This window comes from Acartia tonsa, chromosome 13, assembly GCF_053477335.1.
Source record: "Acartia tonsa isolate MP-2025a chromosome 13, ASM5347733v1, whole genome shotgun sequence".
NCBI lineage: Eukaryota > Metazoa > Arthropoda > Copepoda > Calanoida > Acartiidae > Acartia > Acartia tonsa.
The window spans coordinates 34,274,690-34,295,600 of NC_137272.1; the positions used below are offsets into that span (position 1 = coordinate 34,274,690).

The 20,911-nt window shown below is 34.3% G+C and overlaps 1 protein-coding gene across 1 annotated transcript; it reads right to left on the minus strand.

Annotated features, from left to right (window-relative positions):
• Positions 1 to 736: 736 nt before the first annotated feature.
• On the minus strand, positions 737 to 20,521 carry LOC145303933 (BBSome complex member BBS7-like). The gene is made up of 24 exons (XM_080145599.1): positions 20,422 to 20,521; positions 19,681 to 19,781; positions 18,836 to 18,935; positions 18,058 to 18,128; positions 17,339 to 17,402; positions 16,385 to 16,446; positions 15,600 to 15,684; positions 14,765 to 14,831; positions 13,761 to 13,826; positions 13,469 to 13,533; positions 12,499 to 12,627; positions 11,280 to 11,425; positions 10,631 to 10,694; positions 10,092 to 10,158; positions 9,445 to 9,565; positions 9,027 to 9,135; positions 8,296 to 8,439; positions 7,501 to 7,591; positions 6,665 to 6,771; positions 6,271 to 6,322; positions 5,535 to 5,634; positions 3,386 to 3,442; positions 3,107 to 3,164; positions 737 to 1,012 (listed from the first exon to the last, which is right to left on the minus strand). Exons 2-24 carry the CDS (start codon positions 19,770 to 19,772, stop codon positions 911 to 913), a joined length of 2,019 nt encoding a protein of 672 aa, XP_080001725.1. The 5' UTR covers positions 19,773 to 19,781; positions 20,422 to 20,521; the 3' UTR covers positions 737 to 910.
• Positions 20,522 to 20,911: the final 390 nt, after the last annotated feature.

Here is a 20,911-nt window from a genome sequence, read left to right on the forward strand (position 1 = left end):
TAAGCTTCCTAGTTTGCTAGATTGTAAATTACAAAACCAACTATATATGTATATAGAAAAAATAATGGTTTATTTTTGGAATTGTAATTCTTTCTAGGGGTTATTTCTTTTTGTAGGGTTGTAGGGTGGTGGTACTAATATAGTTTTAAGCCGTCCTAGGACTGATAAGATGCTAATTAAAATTGTAAAAGAGTACTATACCGGTTCAGCGATCAGCGAGATCCTTAAGTACAGACATACAGAATCACATAGATCCTGTTACTTTTATAATAAGGATACTTTGATTACTTTCAATATTTTAAATGCAACTAGCTAGGCTAGTTTTAGCCTATTTTGCTTTTAAATTTTGTTCAAAGCTGTGAAAATACGACGAAACGCCCCTTAAGAGGCCATGGCACGAAAGGGACAATACCCAAATTTTCCTATATTCATATTTAGGGCGAAGCTTAATCCAGCCACCCATGAAAAGGAGACGTACAAACTTTTAACACCCTTTAGCAGTTTAAATGAAAAAGGATAACCACATCCATATGAAGCGTAGCACAACGAAATTATGGATGAAAACATGGCAAAAGTATAGACCAGATGTTGTATATGTTTTAACATCTGAGATAATATAACTTTGCTGTTTGATTTAAGTGCTAAGTACTTACGGCATAGAAGTTTTGTGATATCTTCAACTGGATAAAGGCAGCTGGTTGAGTTTTTGAAATAGGGGGTTGGAAACTGTCACAAATTTTTAAAGGATACAACCAATTTATTTTTAGATAATGATCAAAACTTTAATTATAAAATTTATTGTCTATTGAATAATTTTAGAAATCACAAAGAAATCTTTTAATCATCGAATTACATAACATAAGGATAAAGTAGTTATTATTTTACAATAAAAAGTAGCAACAAAAAAATTTTATGACTGTATTTCAGTTTGAAAGAATTGCTGTAGCTTGTTGAGTTGATAATTGTCCAAGATTTGTAATAATTCTGGCACCCGTGTCTTCACATTGTTACCCTAGATAGATAGATAGATAATTGTCCAAGATTTGTAATAATTCTGGCACCCGTGTCTTCACATTGTTACCCTAGATAGATAGATAGATAATTGTCCAAGATCTCTAATAATTCTGGCACCCGTGCATTCACATTGTTACCCTAGATAGATAGATAGATCATTGTCCAAGATTTGTAAAAATTCTGGCACCCGTGTCTTCACATTGTTACCCTAGATAGATAATTGTTTATGATTTGTAATAATTCTGGCACCCGTGTCTCAACATTGTTAGAAAAATACGAGTGTTTTTTTACTGAAACAAAAGTATTGCTTAATTTGACCCACTTAACCTTGGTAGAAAAATAATAATTATTATCATATTTCTTTATTGGCCCGGGAGGTCTCATGATTTTCAACAAATTATTCCATTCGGCAGCTAAATGCATTGAAAGATATTATGTTTAAACAATAACCTTTTAAATTTGTCTTGATCCAGTTATACCTTCAAGAACATAAGAACAAGTTTGGCCACAGTAAAAGTGTCTGACTATGACGTCAGAAAAAATTAACAATCAACCAATGAGAAGCCAGTATTCACAATGGTAAAATATATAGCGGCCTCTCATTTGTTAGTTGTTAATTTTTTCTGACGTCATAGTCAGACACTTTTACTGTGGCCACAAGTTTTTAAAGCATAAATTGTCGAAAACCAAGAAATATTTTTTTGTTATTAAAACTTTCAAAGGTAATGGAGAAAATGAGATATTGATGACCAATTTCTGTCAAGGGTAATTGGGCAACGTCATTGTTCAATTAAAACAACTTGTGGATTGATTATTGGAAGTTTAAATTGACGGATGGGTGTATTAAAACAAATTTTAGGTAAATTCGCTTTGTGAATGGATAGAAGTATTAATGATGTAGTAGAACAAAAAGGGGTAGTTGCACGAAATGCATTAAAACTTGAATTTAGTGAACCCCATATTTTTTACTGTTAAATGGTTTAAAATGTCGTTTTAAAAATATCAAGACTTGAAAATAGTTTTTGTGGTAAATGCAATCCATGTAGCTGTCTTATTTTTTGTTATTTATTGTAATATATATGTACTATGGTATACTTGTAACTTATGCTTGAAATCATTTTATTTGAAATGCATTTCATGCAACTATCCCTTTGATATATCTATAATACAAAGTAGAACGATGTATGTCTGTCCGTCCGTCCGCCTATCCCTTAAGATCTCGGTAACCACTGAACCGATCGGATTCTACTCTTTAGGGTATATACTAGGGTGGGTCGATTTTGGACATTTTTTTCTGAGGCCAAAGCGGGGATCTGCAAATGATTTGTATGAGTATAATACACCTCTGGATGATTTAAAAATTATCCTAAGTCTTAAAACCGCTGACGACCAGACATTCAATTGTATAGCAATTTGTAAATGGGAGTCAAATTTTTTTTGAATCAGAACTATGGCTTCATGTTGCTCCCAGGAAAGGCATTAAGGAGTAGAATCAGGAACTTTTGACCGTTTCAAAAAATCTTGTTCCTAGCCTGAGAAAATCTAAAAAACCTCTACAAATTAGACAATTCTCAATAAACCTTAAATAATTGTGGTTTTTTGTGATTTCTAAGGCTAGGAACGAGATATTTTGAAACGGACAAAAGTTCATGATTCAGCGCCTCAAGGCCTTTCCAGGGAGCACCATGAAGCCATAGGTCTGATTCAAAAAAAATTTTAAATGTCGTCTATGCATTATTAATAGGTAATGAAAGAAATATATTTTTTAGTGGTCGGGTTCTAAAACTCAATTTTTTAAAATTCTTTTTCGGTCAGAAATGTTTTTAAGGTTAATTTTATCTGTTGCATATCCCCACTTTGTCTAATTCCGATATGAACCCGCCCTAGTATATACCTATTGGTCCTGTGGTGGTTTTAAGCTATTTTCTTGGGGAGTGGGACACCCCCAACCTCCCAAAAAAAAAATTATCCCCCCCACAAAAAAAATTCTGGGGACACTAGAACTTTTTTATATTTTTTTTAATATTACCTCATGGGGCAAAGCCCCTAGAGGCTAATGGATGGATGAAGTAGATAAATAGATTAATAATACCTTAAACTTGTTATGATCAATATAGAGATCAGTTATCATTCCATACAAACGTTCCAACCTGGAACAAAATTATTTGATACTCAATTTTAGGTTAAATACAAGACAATATAAAAAAGAATTAAAAAAATTTTCTTAGTATATATTAAAACTAGCGACTTCGCCCCTAGAATCTAGGGTTAGATAGACAAAAAAATACAACTTTATATAATAGGAAATAGTTTTTTAAAAATATCGTCATTTGAAAGTAAGAATTGTTAAAAAAAAATAATTATATATTACCTGGCCGGCTGCTTCTTAAACTGGGATTCTAATGTTTCTGCGTTATCCAAAATGTACCTAAAATGTATTAAAATCATGATTAAAAGTGCAATATATTCTGTGTACTTACTAGCCATTTTCTGGATAATGAAAATATATCCGAATATTGAAACTGTTCAGATACCGGATATCCGGATGAGTTTAAATGCCGAATATCCGGCAATTTGCTGGATATCGAACCAGAACCGGATATACGGCATTAGAAATCAGCCGGAAATCGGGTATCCGGCCCAACCCTAGTACTTACATATATTGACCACTAGTTTGTAGTAATAAGTTCATTGTAATGTTTGATGTGTGTTTATTTTTCAGACAATAAATTGTTGCTCACCCCCAATTATGATAAACAAAATATTCCCTTCTGTAAATTAAACTTATTTGTAAAGCATTTTGGACACTGAAGGTTTTTTTGGCCAAATTAAGATTTAATAAGTACCCCAAGTTTCTTAGCCAGAATAAAAAATTGTGCTTTCAAAACTTTAGGTACCAGCATGAATTATTATCCAGTGTTACCTCCCTGAATCTAATGTTGTACTGTGCATGGTAGGGTTGGGCCGGATATTTTTTTTAGCCGGATACCGGATATCCGGCTAATTTCAGATGCCGGATATCCGGTATCCGGCCGGATAAACGGCCAAATTACTACATATTAAAGTATCAAGAAAGGATATAGTCCCTTTCGTGGCAACGCACCTTAAGGGGCGATTCGTTTTATTTTTTAAATTGCTTTTAATAGGTTATTTTAGGTTAGGTTAGGTTATATTTGATAAGATGATTTCCCCGCAGGGTAAGGCAATTGGCCCCGCAAGGTTAGAGTCCCCCGCGAGGGGCTAGAAATAGGAGATACGCTACTGTGAAAATACGAATAATTGCTCCTTAAGGGGCGTTGCCACGAAAGGGACTATTCCCGCAAAAAAATTTCTTCATAAACTGGTGTTTTATGTTATACTAGCGTCTGCGTCCCTAGTATCTAGGGATATACATATATTAGAAGGGACATGAAAGTGCAGAAAAATAACTTAAAACCTTAGAACTACTTTTTTTATAAAAATTAAACAGCCTAAAACCACCCTGGGACTTATAAGAAGCTTCACTCTAAAGGAGAACCATATCAGTTCAGCAGTTAGCAAGATCCTTTGCTACAGACAAAAAAAAGCTTAGTAAATAAATCTAATTAACTATTACTACTCTCAATCTGTAATATCAATCTCTAACGGTTGGAGGATTGGCGGTGAGGTGGCGTTGAATGTCTCCCCCCCCCCCCCTCTGATTTTTTCTATCCCATTTTCTGTGTATAAAAGAACATAACTGAGAGTTGAAATTTTTTAATACCTCCTTCCTGGCACAGCAGATCTGGTAAGGTCATTTAGGTAAAAAGTAAAAATATTTTTTTACTTAAACAAAGCATTTCATGTTATCTAATACTAAAATATCCTATAGTCGTACATCCTCATATGTAATATAGGTGTTCAAGTCGATTTCAGGTTTCAGGTATAATCCTGCAAGTCCTGAACCTCCAGGTCTCCAGATATCTTTAAACGGTTCCTGTGACCGCAAATTTTTACTTGAAGATTTCAAATTTTAAACTAAGGCTTTTTTATATATCTTCATGACATATTACAATTTCATAAAATCTGTTGCCGTTTACCTGCCAACCGTCGGTTTGCGGCTGGCAGCTGCCAAGTACTGCTGCCACCGCCAAAATTTATGTTTTGAGATTTCTAATATAAAATTTACATAAACATATACATATTCAGAAAAAATTGTTCTTCTAATAAGAAAATTAAAGCCATTGAAGATTAAAAAAAACAGAGATTTTTGTTGTAAAATATAAAAGATTATATTGCCGGATATCCGGCCGGATAGTTTCAATATCCGGTGTGGCCGGATATCCGGCCCAACCCTAGTGCATGGTAATGAGTTGCGCCTGTTTTGGGCCAAGACATTCCCCCTACTCTGACTATTTATGTCGCACATCTGACACTAGGAACCCTTTTTAACGTCTTTAGTTATGACGCGGTGTCGGGCTGAGATTCGAACCTATGACCTTTCCGACGACGAGCGGATGCGCTACGTGTTGAGCCACAGTGGCGGGTAATGTTGTACTTACTTGTATTCTGGAGACAGAAAGGTTGTATCTGATTCATTGGCTGCCAGGTCACGTAATGGATCCAGCAAGGCAACCTGTTTCGCCAGCAGCAGCTGAGATTCTAAAACAAGAATGACAATATCCATAGCACAGGTATATAAAAAATATGTTACATTTTTTACATACAGTAGTAGATGCTTAACAGTCATACAGAAAGTGTCATGTTTGACGCAATAAAAATAAATCCAAATCCATCATTTTTTTAGGGATTTACTTTCCCAATTTTCCTCTCATTATTCCTTTTTAGATATATATTTTTATGACGTCACACATGACACTTTCAGTATCTCAGTGAACTATTCATAGAATAAGTCGTGTATATTATTTGACTTAATGACCCTCATTGTATTACCGACAAACTAATGCATTGCATATACTGGATGCGTCATAGGAATCTTCACCAAATTTCAGATTACTGACACACAGACGGACAAAGTGAGTCATCTGTGTATAGTTAAGGGAGGGGGGGGGGAGGGCCCAGGGGGGTAAAAGATTGTTTACTTCCCTCAAAGATGTAACACCTCATTTAACTCCCCCCCCCCCCCCACCCACGTTAAAAAAAATAATACATTGAATTACATCCCCCAAAAATCTTTGAATAACTTATTTTACCCCCCCTCAAAAAAAACTTGTTGTTCTTGGATAAGAATTTATTTATTTCTATTTTTATTTTACCTTTTTTAAGTCTAAAATTTACCTAATTTTGGGTGAATCAAAGACAGTGTTTCTAGTACACTTTCATCATTAACCTAAAATAAGTTTTATTATTGAATCACATTGACTTAAACAAAGCATTTGACAATCACAAACTAAAACAATACTGATATATACAACCAGAGAGAGAGATAGAACTAGTCCCCAAATTTTTATAATAACGTTTTTTTAATCGTTGACTTAACATTTTTGGTGACTTTAATTGAATTTTGATTGGTTGGTTCATTAAGTTGAGTGTCTTAACATTTCAACTACAATTTGTAATCTACAAAAGAGTTTATTTTGTATATATTTGATTAGAGATATACATTAATTTATCGGCCATTACCTTATCCCTTTAGTTCCATGGTTAACCCAAATCAAATAATATCACAAACCTGGCAACTAATATCAAGCTGTATCTTTTTCTTTGTCGCCTCCTTTGTGAGAAAATCTTTCAATATTGAAATTGTCGATATGTTGTCTGATGCAAAACTTGCTTCACCTTAAGAAAACAAGGATGACAACATCCATAAAAGCGAAGCACTGAAACTGTAGGACAAACGGACATTAACACTTTTATAGTGTCAGAACTGAATAATCAGAACATAAATGTATAAGAGTCGAAGCAAAATTGTAAGTAAATTTGTTGAAAAACTGCTTGAAACAGGATTATGTTTATGGACATACTTACATTTTTTGGACTTGATTTTAGAGTTGCTTCGCTTATAACATTATACTTTGTTGTCCCAGGAATCAACATACCAAAATTCAGATCAATCGGATGATTAGATCACATAAAAATTTGTTGTCAAAAAAGTAAAAAAATCAACATGTTTAAAATAGACGTACGGACATTCTTGTAATGATTATAGAGTTGCTACGCTTTCTAAATCGTACCTAACTACTAAAGGAATCACTATGTTTGAAATCGATAGGACAATTCTAACATGCCTAAATTAACGAAAAAAGCTATCCGTCTCTGACGGACGTACGGACTGACCCTAATTATAGAAAAGCTTCGCTTTTAAAAATGACATACTCCCAAAATTAAAGTTCAACTTCATTAAAACGTAGAAAAGGGTTAAAAAAAGAATTTGAATCTATATACCAAATTGCTGGTCTGAAGATTTTTTGCTTTTCAGGGAAGTTTTACTAAAAGTCTTGGGGATGGTTTAAAGATTTTTTTTTCTGACCTCCCCCATCCTTTCCTAGATCTATAAAAAAAAGTTACCTTTTGTATAAGAAATGACAAGAATAGTGTCCAGAAAAGAGGAGGAGAATGTGAGGGTGGATTTATCTCCTGCGGGACTTCTGTCAGGCACCTGCGTAGTAATATCAATAGGTATCATAAAGAATTATTTTATTGACTAAATGGAACATTAGAAAATAAGCAAAAAGAAAGAATGGTAATAGATCAAAATTATTAAATCATTTAGTCTTGCTGAAAGGTTTAAAGTGTGAGGGGTGATGTAGGAGGTAAAAAAACACCATGGATTTCAGTTTTAAAAAGAAAAATAGTGGAGGTTGAAGTTTTTTACAGTTCTCCAAAATTAATGTTTCTGTGGCCAATAAGAAGCTTCCCTGAAAAGTAGAGTCATATCAGTCCAGAGGTGGATTCTTAAAAAAATTTGCCCCACTAATCGCTTAGTGGGGCAAAATTATTTTCGTGAAAAATCCTTCAAAATCACATAAAACATCTACAAAACTTGAATAAAATCTTATGTGAATAACCCTTCTATGATTTTGTTTAAGTTTTGTAGATTTTTTATGTGATTTTGGTGGATTTTTCACGAAAATAATTTTGCCCCATTAAGCGATTAGTGGGGCAAATTTTTTTTAAGAATCCACCTCAGATGTAAGTGGAACAAAAGACTATTGAGATGTGGCGGCGACAAAACTGCTCATTAAAACTCAATGTGTTTGTAATGACAGGTATAGAAAGCATATTAGATAAAAGGTCTAGCTATGTTCTTATTACCTTACCCATTTATAATTTATATGCATATTGAAAAGTATTAAAGTTTACCTCAGGAACGCAGTTGGCGATCCAGGAGTGCATCTCAGCGAGGGTAAAGGATCCTTTTAGGGTCAGAGTATTCAGAGATCTTCTTTTGGGGGCTGCATGCACCCTCATATGCAATGACAGTGGGCGGATTTTGTACTGCTGAACCTTGAAAATTGCTGCTTTGTAATAATTATAGTTGCAATTCATTAAAAAATAAAAATGGTAGTAATATAGTAGTCTTATCTTTAGGATAGAGTAGAATATCAACAAGATTTTTCTCCAAGTTTTGTAAGAAGGGGATTATTGAGTAAGATTAGATACTCAATAGTAATGCACAATGTACATGATCTCAGTACTACCATTATCCAAAGCTACTCTGCGGAGAGCAACATTCGTCACACAGTGAAGCTCTCATGAAATAGCGGGACAAGTCATAATTAACGGGGTGCTTGAGCTGTCCCTAATTGCTAAACAAAAGTGTCTCTGATGACTTAGGTCCAAACCCTAGAAATCTATAGCCAATCAATTAATAAAAAATTTAAACATTCATTTTTAAGAACACAGTAATAGTGTCTGAATGATTATGACGTAACAAAAAAAATTAGCCAATGAGATACCACTATAAATTTTACCATTGGTCAATAACGGCCTCTCATTGGCTATTTTTTTTTGTTACGTCATAATCAGTCAGACACTATTACTGTGTTCATTTTTAATCAAAATAGAATCAATTAATTTGATTAAAGGTATACCTGACAGCACTTTGGTTGTAGTCTGGGAGTAACATAGGCTGTCAAGGTTCCATATTGTCCTTCAATACTTCGAATTTTTATCTCCAGTCTAGTAGTGTTGGCTTGACATCTTAAAATTAAAAAGAATAATTTGCAGGTTTCATATTTGAGGGAGGTGAGGGGGACATTGTGCTGTTTATTACACTAGTCCCCAATTTTTTCTGATAATGTTTTCTTATTTATTAGCTAAACAACACTGGAGACATCTATTAAATTTGTATTTGTTTGTTTATTAAGTTGAGTGTCCAAACGTTTCATCCACTAATTGTAATCTATACTTTTTTGTAAAATCATTGGTGATGTTCATCAATTACTGGCCATTTTCTTATCCCTTTAGACTTAATTATTTAATTTAAAAAATACATCCTTAAAGTTGTACCTGTAAGTAGCCAGGAGAAAGTTGCCATCATCAGGATTACAATCACTGTAGCTGACCACTGCTGAATTCTTTTCTATGTCAAGTAAGTCTACAGGGACATCACTGTGCAACAGAACATTATCTACAGAACATTTATAATTACAATGCATATTCTTAGTAGATTCAAAATATTGTACGGACTTAAATCTTACTTTGATGAATAATATACCATATCTATCTATATATTAAAACAAGGATGACAACATCAATGAAAGCAAAGCTCTAAAACCAGAAAGAAGTACAAACAACAATAACTCTTGTCAGAACTTTATAAGCAGAACATTAATTTCTAAGTCTAAACAAAAATGAATAAAAATTTGTTGCAAAATTTTGAAAATATAGGATACATTAAAAGCGCATACTTGAAATTTTTAGGATTTGTTTATAGACTTGCCTTGCTTATAGTACTTTACCCTGTTGTCCTAAGAATCATTATTCCAAAAATCAGATGAATAGAATAATCATATCATACACAAAAATTAAGTCAAAATGGAAAAAAATCGATAGGACAATTCTAACATACCTAAATCAACGAAAAGAAATAACCGTTACGGACAGACGGACGGACAAACCCTAATTAAAGAAAAGCGTTGCTTTTAAAATGGTACCAATTGAAGTTTGACATTCTAAACTTAGTAGGTAAGATGCATCAACAGAACTCAATGTCAATTTGTCCTGAAAACAAACAAAATTGTGCACTCTTTTAGTAATGTCATTCTTTCATGGAAAACTTGTATTTAAGGGCAAATAAACCAGGAATCTACAGGGATAAGACAGTGGCCGATAAATTAATGTACATCCCTAATGATGATACACGAATTACCCCTTCTGTAGATTAAAATAAGTAGTTGAAAAGTATGAACACTCAACTTAATGAACTAACCAATAAAAATTATCTAAGGTCTCAAATGTTGTCAAGCCAACGAATAAGAAAACTTAATCATAAAACTTTGGGAACTATTGTAATAAACTGCCCATTATCCCCTCGCTCTATGCAAATAAACACACATGCACATCAGAATGTAAATATAAAAGTTAGAATAATTATAAAATTACAAGAAAAACTTTTTAAAATGTGCTTTATAATAATATTGGGTGTCTTTACAGTTTTATACAAATGTACCTACCCATAATATTTAGTATTTACCTTGATATTAATTTTGGGTATGGTTGACATGCCTCCAAAGCTGCTGGTGGCTTGGGATTGATATCTATATAGATAAAAGAAGATTTTAGAAAGAACTTATTAAACAATTAATTGATATTCATATTTCAAATAATAGTTTATTCATGTTGTAATTAAAGTTTCAACAGTAGGACTTGTAATTTGTTTGTCCAACTGTAGCATCAAAGCATATCATAACCCAAAATATAAAATAAAAAAAAACAGGACCAGTAGGTATATTCACTGAAGAGTAGAATCCGATCGGTTCAGTGGTTACCGAGATCTTAAGGGACGGACGGACGGACAGACAGACAGACGGACGGACAGACAGACGGACGGACAGACAGACAGACGGACAGACAGACGGACAGACAGACAGACATAGTTCTACTTTGTATTATAGATAATAACCTAATATTGAAGTTGCAAAAAAAGTTTTCTTCTTGAAATGGTGTTTTATTATAGAAAAAAAGGTTAAAACTCAAAAATTAGTTAACTAGGTATCAAGTTGATCTTTTCACAGGGATTTTTGTTGTATAATATAAAAAATTAAGTATCCAGATTACCGGCCGGATAGTTTCAATATCAGGTATCCGGCCGGATATCCGGCCCAACCCTACTAAATACTCACTTTTCTCTTTCTTTAACAACATTATTATGAAGTTCATCCACTTCTTTCTGAAGGTTAACTAGTCTCATATGAACATCAGAGCTCATCTTCTCATCAGGGGCTGTTGTGTTGTTGTTAGCTGCTGGCAAAGTTGTTAATCCAAATACCTGTTAGGAAACATTTTGGATCATGGAAAGAAAACAAAGTAGTGGGTTTTGTCGTAATTTTACAATAGCTTTTCTCCCATTCCCTTGCCTCTGTGGGGGGCTCTAACCCTTTAGGGAAATCATTGACATTTACCTAACCTATCAAAATCTACTGTGAAAATACGACAAACCCGATACTTTTTCTGTTTTCTTTCCATGATCCAATTTTTTTGTCTAGAGCAAGTATACTTTCCACTGCAAGTTAAAACAATATCCGGATCTACTGCAGTTCACGGTAAAATATTGCTGGTAACGAATATTGCCAAAAATCTATGAATTTTAAAGGCTGCTAGCTGCCGAACGGCTGAACGTACAGATCATGCCCGCACACTGTTTTAATCAGCATAAGAAGGCCTACAAATAATCTGGAATAGCCATAAATCAATAATGCATAATTATCTCGCAGTGCAGAGAAATGCGCGATAAAGGCCTATTTTACGCGTTTTTTCTTCAGTGAAGCTTTCCCTGTGCATCATTGGATCTTGGCTATTCCAGATTATTTGTAGGCTTTCTTATACCGCTTAAAATGATGTGTGGGTATGATCTGTACGTTCAGCCGGTTGGCAGCTAGCAGCCTTTAAAATTCATAGATTTTTGGCAATATTCGTTACCAGCAATATTTTACCGTGAACTGCAGTAGATCCCAATATCCTGTTTAAAACCATGTCAATTTACTAAGATTAGTACAAAAATATCTAAAATCACCCATAAAACACATCGCCATCTTTCAAAATACACTACCAACATCAAATCAAGAAAATAAACCAGCTACGATGATATTGTTGTCCCACAATTTAAAAATTAGCTGAAAGAAGTTGTTTTAGTAGTCTAAAAATGGGCTTGGATTTAAAAACAAAAATTTTACAATTAATGTAAAAACGTTTCTTATTGAGCAATCATAACTCAAATAATAAACAAGTTTAATCATAATTTTTTTAAAGCTAACCCTAAAAGAAGGTTAATCTTGTATTTAAAATATCAGAATGGTTTTATAAAACTATACAGATATCAAATAAAAGTTTTACATGACCTACCTTTCCCGAGTATGTTGCTGCCACAATCTCCTGGTAGCCCAGGTGCCCCACCACCCCTCCCTCTGTGGATGTTACACACTCCCCGGCATTGTGACTAAACTTCAGGGTGGGCTCACACTCCTCCCCATCCTGGAAAAATTAAAAATAAAACATGCATGAAATATTTGAGCATGTTAATTGCTGGAGTTATATGAAAGCAAGAGTATATGTATTAAGAAATTGGAAACAGCTTGAAGTACCTCCCAAAAAATGACGTCATACAATACAAAGTACCAATGATAGGCCAGTATAAATTGTAATTGACTGGCCTCTCATTGTATTGTATGACGTCATTTTTTGCCGGCACTTTACATAAAGTCTCAAGAAATTTACGTTCATAATACAATTACAAAAATACAAAACGCAAGATACAAATAAAGCAGACATGCATTGTATGTACATCCATAGTAAGACTTTAAAAGCAAAGAAAAATAAAAATCTAAAAGAATGAAAAAATAAGACAGTCAATACAGAAAATTATGGGCGCTGAATGATAAACAAGGATGACAAGATCCATTAGCAGAAAAAATTTAGTTGCTCATTGGTTGCTCATTGGAGAAGAGAATCTTGCAGAGCTGTATTTAGTGCCTTAAGAAAATGGGGATAGATGTCACAGCTTTTGGCCTACATATTCTATTGACGTCATAGTAGATCGAAAGAGAGAGGGAAGAGGAAAAGAGACGTCAATAGAATATGTAAGTTAAAAGCAGTGACATCTATCCCCATTTTGTCAGGGCACTATAGACAGCCAGGAGAATCTTCACAAATATCAATTCTATCTTGAATAGCACCGAAGAAAATCATATTTACCCCATAGCATTACTGACTGACTTGCACACTGTGACGGACGGATCTACGACAAACAAAGTTAATTATAGAGTAGATACGTTACTAAAAAGTATTAACATACACCAAAAGCTCTTTTATTTACCTCATATGAATAGACTTCAATTGTACCATCGTTTCGACCAATGATAAGCTCTTTTACTCCATCACCTAAATAATTCCAGGTTAAACCAGTAGCTGCGCCCCTTGCATCTAGAGCATCTGTATTCTACAAAGATAAGCAGTAATTAGCCTAAAACCACTCCAAGACTTGAATTTAAAAAATTAAATAGCCTAAAACCATCTCAAGACATAAATTTAAAAAGGAAATAGCTTAAAACCATCCCAAGACTTGAATCAAAAATTTAAAATGCCTAAAACCATTATTTTATTTTCACCTGTTAAATCATAGTTATCAATACATTGAATAGAAGAATATACTCCATCTTTCTCAATCACCCAACCTAAAAATTATTTCAATGATTTCAATAAAAACATGGAGAAAGCCTAAAATGTCACGTGTGACGTCATTAAAATCCATCTCTTTTTTGGGGTTTCATTTCCCACTTCTCCCCTCATCCTTCCTATTTAGACGTATCTTTATGACGTCACACGTGACATTTTAGGCTTTCTCAAAACATGGTTATAATAGCTAGAACCACATGGACCATAATCATCTCATGAATCGTGTTCAAGCACAGAAATCAAGGACGTCAAAGCCTTTTCTTTAAGGGGAGAGGTATAAAGAGGAGTTTTTAAAAGATTTTTATTAGTGTGGGTGGGGGGGGGGGAGGAGTAAACACCCCTACACCCCCCCCCCCTCTTGTATGATCCTTAAGTATTAAACTTAAGTAATATGCTCTACCATGAAAATTAAGCCTAAAATTGCATCATTGACTGATTCAAATTTCATAAAAATGAATAATTTCGAATTTCTTATTATATGGTTCAGGTTTAAGTAATCAAACATTGTCCATTTCTAAGGTTTTCGATGTACAATATACTTAGGTTCTATAAGATGTGTATACATATGATTTTTATTTGAAATGTATTAATGTAAAATGTTTTTAAAAAACTTTATGCAAAAAAATATTTTGCTTTTTTACTATTCAAGTAATCATCAAAGTGTCAATAAGAGCAAAAAGCGAATTCAATATTTTTCCTCAATTTTTGCCATCTAAACGAAGAAGCCTTTTATGCCTAATAAGAAATGACGTCAAACAATTCAAATGACCAATGATAGGCCAGTAAACATTGTAATTGACCAAATTTAAAATGTATAATGGTCCATCATTGGTCATTTGTATTGTATGTCGTCATTTTTTATTAGGCACTATAATCTGCTTCCATCTAAACTTGATAAAATTCAAATGGCGGATACTTTAATGTTTGTGTTGTCTACCTGCTTCTGGTTGACTTGCCCCGACTGTCATGAGGCCAATTTTTCCATCTTCTGTGCCATATAATATCTAATTAACAAATAATTTAAGTATTGTAAACAGTGGCGTGCACAGGGTCTTCTTAAATTAAAGGTGGGTGTGCCTTTGCTGTTTTTAACTTGATACCCCTCTTTGGCTGTTTTATGGGGTTGTATCAGGGGGTTGTAAACCCTTGTCAAACGGGGTAAATGGGTTCAAAAACAAAGTGGGGTTTAAGCTCCTTTATTTTGCTTGTCATGGGGATGGACATAACCCCCGCTACATCTAATATTGTATTACAAACTGTCTATAAGGTGCCTTCCCCCAAAGTGTTTAACCCAATCGGAGGCACTAACCCTTTGGGGCCACCCAGTACCCTATATAACCTACCTACAGTAATAAACAAACAAAATAAAAACTAAATACCTCTTTATTTTCAACTAGCGGCTACGCCCCTAGAGGCCTCTAGTGGCACTTTAAATGTTTTTTTTATATCTAAAATATTGCTATTTTACGTTTGACGTTCATTTTTCGTTGAACTCTCTTTCTAAAATCGCGAAATTAAAAAAAAAAATATTTCTCTAGGGAGGGTGGTGGTACCCTCCCCCAAAATAGTTATAAACCTTCCCGGGACATATGAGAATCTACCCTATTAAGGAGAACCCGATCGGTTCAGCGGTTAGCGAGATCCTTCGGTACAAACATACAAACACACACACAAACACACATCCTGTTACTTTATTATAAGGATTTATATAAAAAATTGGGATAGGGGGGGGGGTTCAAAGTTCGATAAAAAAAACGTGCAGAATCACTCACCTGATCTCCGTCATCACCTCCATTGTTGTTGAATAGCTGGAGGGTTGTGGGAGCCCCGGGTAGCTCACTCGTGTACAACAACTCACTGAAAATTAACTCAAGTTCAGCCCACGCTAGTTTAGAGCCCAAAATGACTTTGGAAAAAAATAACCTCTCCCCGTTTTTTTCGAAATATGGGGGGTTAATAGTATATAATCAACAGAAAGTAGGCATCACAAGCCTTTAATTTGAACCATAGAGTATAAAACAAAAAAAAATTTCTCTGAAAGATGATTGTCTGTTGAAGAACAGGTTTAGACATACTGAATTTTATAAAGTTATAGTATGACGATTTCACTGAGGCTTACTCGCGGCTGCCGAGCCCTTTCAAAAAGAACCGAATTTTCTTGATCAAAATTCTTTTTCTGTTTAACCAAAGAAGCTATCTTTTTCTGCAAAAAAAAGGCGGATTGTCTATTTAGGAACAGCTTTAGACATTCAGCTCAAATTTAAAGTTACATGACGGTTTCACTGAGGCTTAAACGCGGCTACCTACATTTTTTTTACAAAAAAACCGAAAAGGCGGTTTTTGTATTTAGGAACAGCTAGACATCCAGCTGAAATTTAAAGTCATATTATTTCAATTTCCCTGAGGCTTACACGCGGCTGCCGAGACCTACTTTTTTTGTTGTTGTTAATTTTTAAGTTACATTGTTACCCAGGTTAATAAAAATGTTGGCCAATTAACTTTTATTATGGTTGGTTCATATTAGCAGTACCCAAACTTTTCTACCAATAATCTTTACCTTTCTTTGAGAACTCTGATGCATCTATCTGCACATGCCAATATAGGTCGCAAGCTTCGTACCTAAATTATTGCAAGACTAGAGGTATCGCCCATAGCATCTAGGGGCTTTGCCCTAAGAGGTAATTAAAAAAAATAAAATAAAAAATAAGAACCACTGGTGCTACCAGTAGTTTTATGTGACCTAACTTCGACATAAACAAAAAAAAATGGGGGAGATTTTTTTGTTTTTGAAGGTTTGGGGGTGTCCCAATCCCTAAGAAAATAGCTTAAAACCACCACAGGACCAATAGGTATATACCCTGAAGAGTAGAACCCGATCGGTTCAGTGGTTACCGAGATCTTAAGGGACGGACGGACGGACAGACGGACATCATTCTACTTTGTATTATAGATTAGTCCTTATTGTATAAAAGTAACAGAAGGTCTATCTGTCTATCTGTGTGTCTGATTAACATCTCTGTGTCTGTAAACACACTGGATTAATACGATTCTCCTTTATAATGAAGCTTCTTGAAAGAAAGTTTTATACTATTTTCGGGAAAGGTACTCGACCCTTCCAAGAAAGTCAACTCTGTAAAAAATACCCCCCTCCAAAACAAATTTGTATTTTCTTTTTCTTTTAAAAACATAGAATAGAAAGTAGAGGGCTTACCCCCCTCCCCACCTACCCCCATTATCCCCCAGGGCCCAGGGGCTCCATTTTTATTTTAACTCAATGATTCACTATTTTGAATGACTATAATTAGCATAAACTAGAATTAATAGTTCCTTCTCTCAAAGTGCTAAGCGAGCATACGACAACCCCCTTTGAAAGAAAAATTATTAAAGGCGGTTGATGGTTCTCTATCCGGCTGAGCCTACACCTATGATTCCCTAATCCTGCAGGGCGCCGCTACCCTGTACCCATTAATACAACCTAACCGCCGAATTTATTTACACAAAAAAATGTTACTTTTTCCGCAGGCAAGGTGAGAACATCATTTATTCTGTCTCCTGCCAGCAGGTAATTAGCATCCCTTAAACAAAGATATCATTATTCAAAAGTAACAGGATGTCTGTCTGTGTGTAGAATAAGATCTCATTTCTCATAAGTCCATGGAAAGATTAATAACTATTTTTGGGGAAGGTAGCACCACCCTCTCGAGGGAAATAGCCCCTAGAAAAAAACGTTCTTTTTTAGGAAAGGTGTTTTTCTAGAAAGGTGTATTTTTTAGATGAAACTTATGATGTACCGTTTGCCGGGCCTTCGTCCTCTCGGGCCAACAAAAATGTGCTTATCCTCATTATTTTTCATTTAACCATCCGTGGAAATGTGTCTATAATACGATGGTCTGTATTGAAATTCCTGTAGTTACTTGCCTCATCAATTACCTCATACGGGTGAGGCTACTGTAAACCTCTTCTCTCCTTTTCTGTCGAAACATTCGGTGGTATTAGGTTAGGTAACACACAACAGACAACCAACTATTTGATTGCGCGAATGAGTTGTGCCTGTTTAGGGCTAAAGCATTTCCCCTACTAAACGCTAACTATTTATATCGCGCATCTGACATAGCAGCAGAAGGAACCATTTTTAACGTCTTTATGCCGCGTTGCCGAGCTGAGATTTGAACTTATCACCTCTCCAGTTCCTAGCTGACTGCATGAAAAGCCACTGTGGCGGATTTTTACCTGCAATCATTATAATGATTATAGACATAGTTTCCACACACCAGTAAATCACTTCCAGAAATATACATACTCTAAAAACAAGCCAAATTGAAGGGCTCGGCAGCCGCACATAAGCCTCAAATTTAGATCTGTTTGTGTGCAAAAATTAAACTTCTGAAAGGATGGATTGTCTGTTTAGGAAAAGTTTTAGACACCCTGAATTTTAAAGTTATAATATGACGATTTCACTGAGGCTTACACGCGGCAAATGCGCGGCTGCCGAGCCCTGGCAAATTTAATACAAGATAAAAATATTGAAATCAGTTAAAGTTCAGAGACATTACATGTTTTGTAAATGAAAACGTTCTCTTATTTTGGTGAAAAAAGTTAAATAATATTTACTGTATGTATATAATTTTTGAATGAGCATTTTATAGACAAACATTATTATTCAGTAGTTTCACGAATATACAACTATACAATTGAAACACGACAATAGACGTTTCAACTACCAAAGACAAAATTTGGGTAAAATTTATCCACCATTCCTGTCAAATTATCCTTAATGATAATGGATATAGAATACGTGGATATTGTGGGAGATTCTCAAATACCCTGATAAAATGCTTCTCCCAGCTGTATAATATAATGTTTGTCTCCTCCCCCTCGTATTACTTTACTCCATCCCCTCCCCTAACCAAGAAGGAACGTAATGACCAATATTTGAAGACTATATTAGCAATCTTAATTGACGACAAAAATTCCATGTTTTTCATATCCATTCCAAAGACAATTAAACCTGTATTGATTCCGCCAAGTTAGTTTCAAACTGGAGGAACATCTTTCCTTTCTTGGTGAATCCTTTCACTTCGCTTCCACAGGATACAAAGATTTTATCCCTAAAATAGATAACTAGACGATTTCATACAAATTACCTTGTTGAGCAACGAAACCTCCCCATCTCCTATAATTAAACATAGGGGCGGGGTAGGTTATTACTTATTAGTGCTCGACAAAGACTTTGCATGAAAGCACCAACAATTACATTACTATGTATAGTATATAGAATCATTATAGAAAATTATTCTCTGAATATAGATGAACATTGAACAAATGTCATAATTTTAAAACTTGAATCTACCTATGTAAAAATCTAAGGTTCATTTGTTTTTCTTACATAAGCGAGTGGTTTTCCAACTTTTCAAGTACAGTGTTCAAAGTTTAATTCTTTTAATCAACGTAGCTAGAACTCCTTGTAATAATAGCAATGCAAATATCACGCATTATCTTATAATTTCAGTAATAAGTCAGCTAAATTTATGTTTATCAAAGTTAATTATTTTTACTTCAATAGACAAATGAAAATAGACAATTCAAAATGTTATAGAAAATAATGCATCTGACTGGTCCTATTACCCCTACAAGTTTATCTATTCTACTTCCTTATAAAGTTTCAAGCACAAGAGACGTAGCGGTACAAATGAGGGAGATGAGAGATGAATTGGGCAAGAAAACCCCTTAAAAAAGAGATGGATAGTCCCTCATTTTTATGACGTCACATGTCTGCTTCTTGAGACACGTTGTCCCTCTACACAATAGACAAATGATAATAGAGTACTAGTTAATTATTAAGCTGTTTTCTACCTGACAGTGCCTATTGCCCCTCCAAGTTCAACTCTGTTGATTTTATTTCCAGGAAGTGTTTTAAACACAATATTTGGTTCCCCATTCTTCATGCTAAACAACTAAATAAAAAACAAGGATGACAACGTCTGTAAAAGATGGTAGGACAAACGAACATTATTACTTGTAGGGCGTCAAAACTTAATGCGCTGAAGTTATATTTAAAATTGAAGCTCTACAAAGTTTGCAGTGTGACGTCAATAGATCCATCTCTTTTAGAGGGTTTCCTTTCCCACTTCTCCTCCATCCCTCATTTTTATGACGTCACACGGCTAATTTTTTCTGACACTTTGTAGATTTTCAACAAAATTGAATAAAAAATTGTTGCTAAATTCTTAAATACAGAATACGGAAAAGATATTCGAGGCATACTTACATTTTTAGAGATGACTCGCCTATAATATTGTACCTTGTTGTCTTAGAAATCATTATTCCAAAATCAGATGAATAGGAGAATTCGCACCACTTAAGTTTTTTTCTGTCTCATCCTTAGGTATTACTTTTTATTCCTACTAGCGGCTTCTCCCACCCCCTAAGAAAATAGCCTAAAACCACCATAGGACCAGTAGGTATATTCCCTGAAGAGTAGAATCCGATCGATTCAGTGGTTACCGAGATCTTAAGCTTCAGAAGGACGGATGGACAGACAGACGGATAGACGGACAGACATCATTCTACTTTATATTATAGATAAAAACTTACTTGAACAACCCCATCTTCATCAGCAAAAACAACTCTTTGAGGAACTTTTTCACCAGTATTGGGTAGGATACGCAGGGTCCTGCCGGTTGTCAGCCCACCCTGGATACAATTTTTTTAGAGAGGCGTTTGTTGTTTAAATGATTTATTCATCTTATGGAAAAAATTATACATAATAAAAATATAAACAATTAAACAAAAAGCAAACATAGATAGCAAATAGTTAGAAACAATGTTTAACAATCTCACAGTTAGTTAAATAGTTTCAAAATGATAAATATGATAATTTATTAATGAGATTATTAGCAACATAATGTTATAACATATATGACACATAAGTTATATAGTAGTTAATAACATGATATGATAATTGTTAGATGATAGAAGTTAATGTTTTTGTTGCAGTTAAGTTTATATTTCATAATTATTGTATTAGTAATCCACAGATAAATAAAGTTTACTATTATCACTTTTTACACTTTATACATGATCC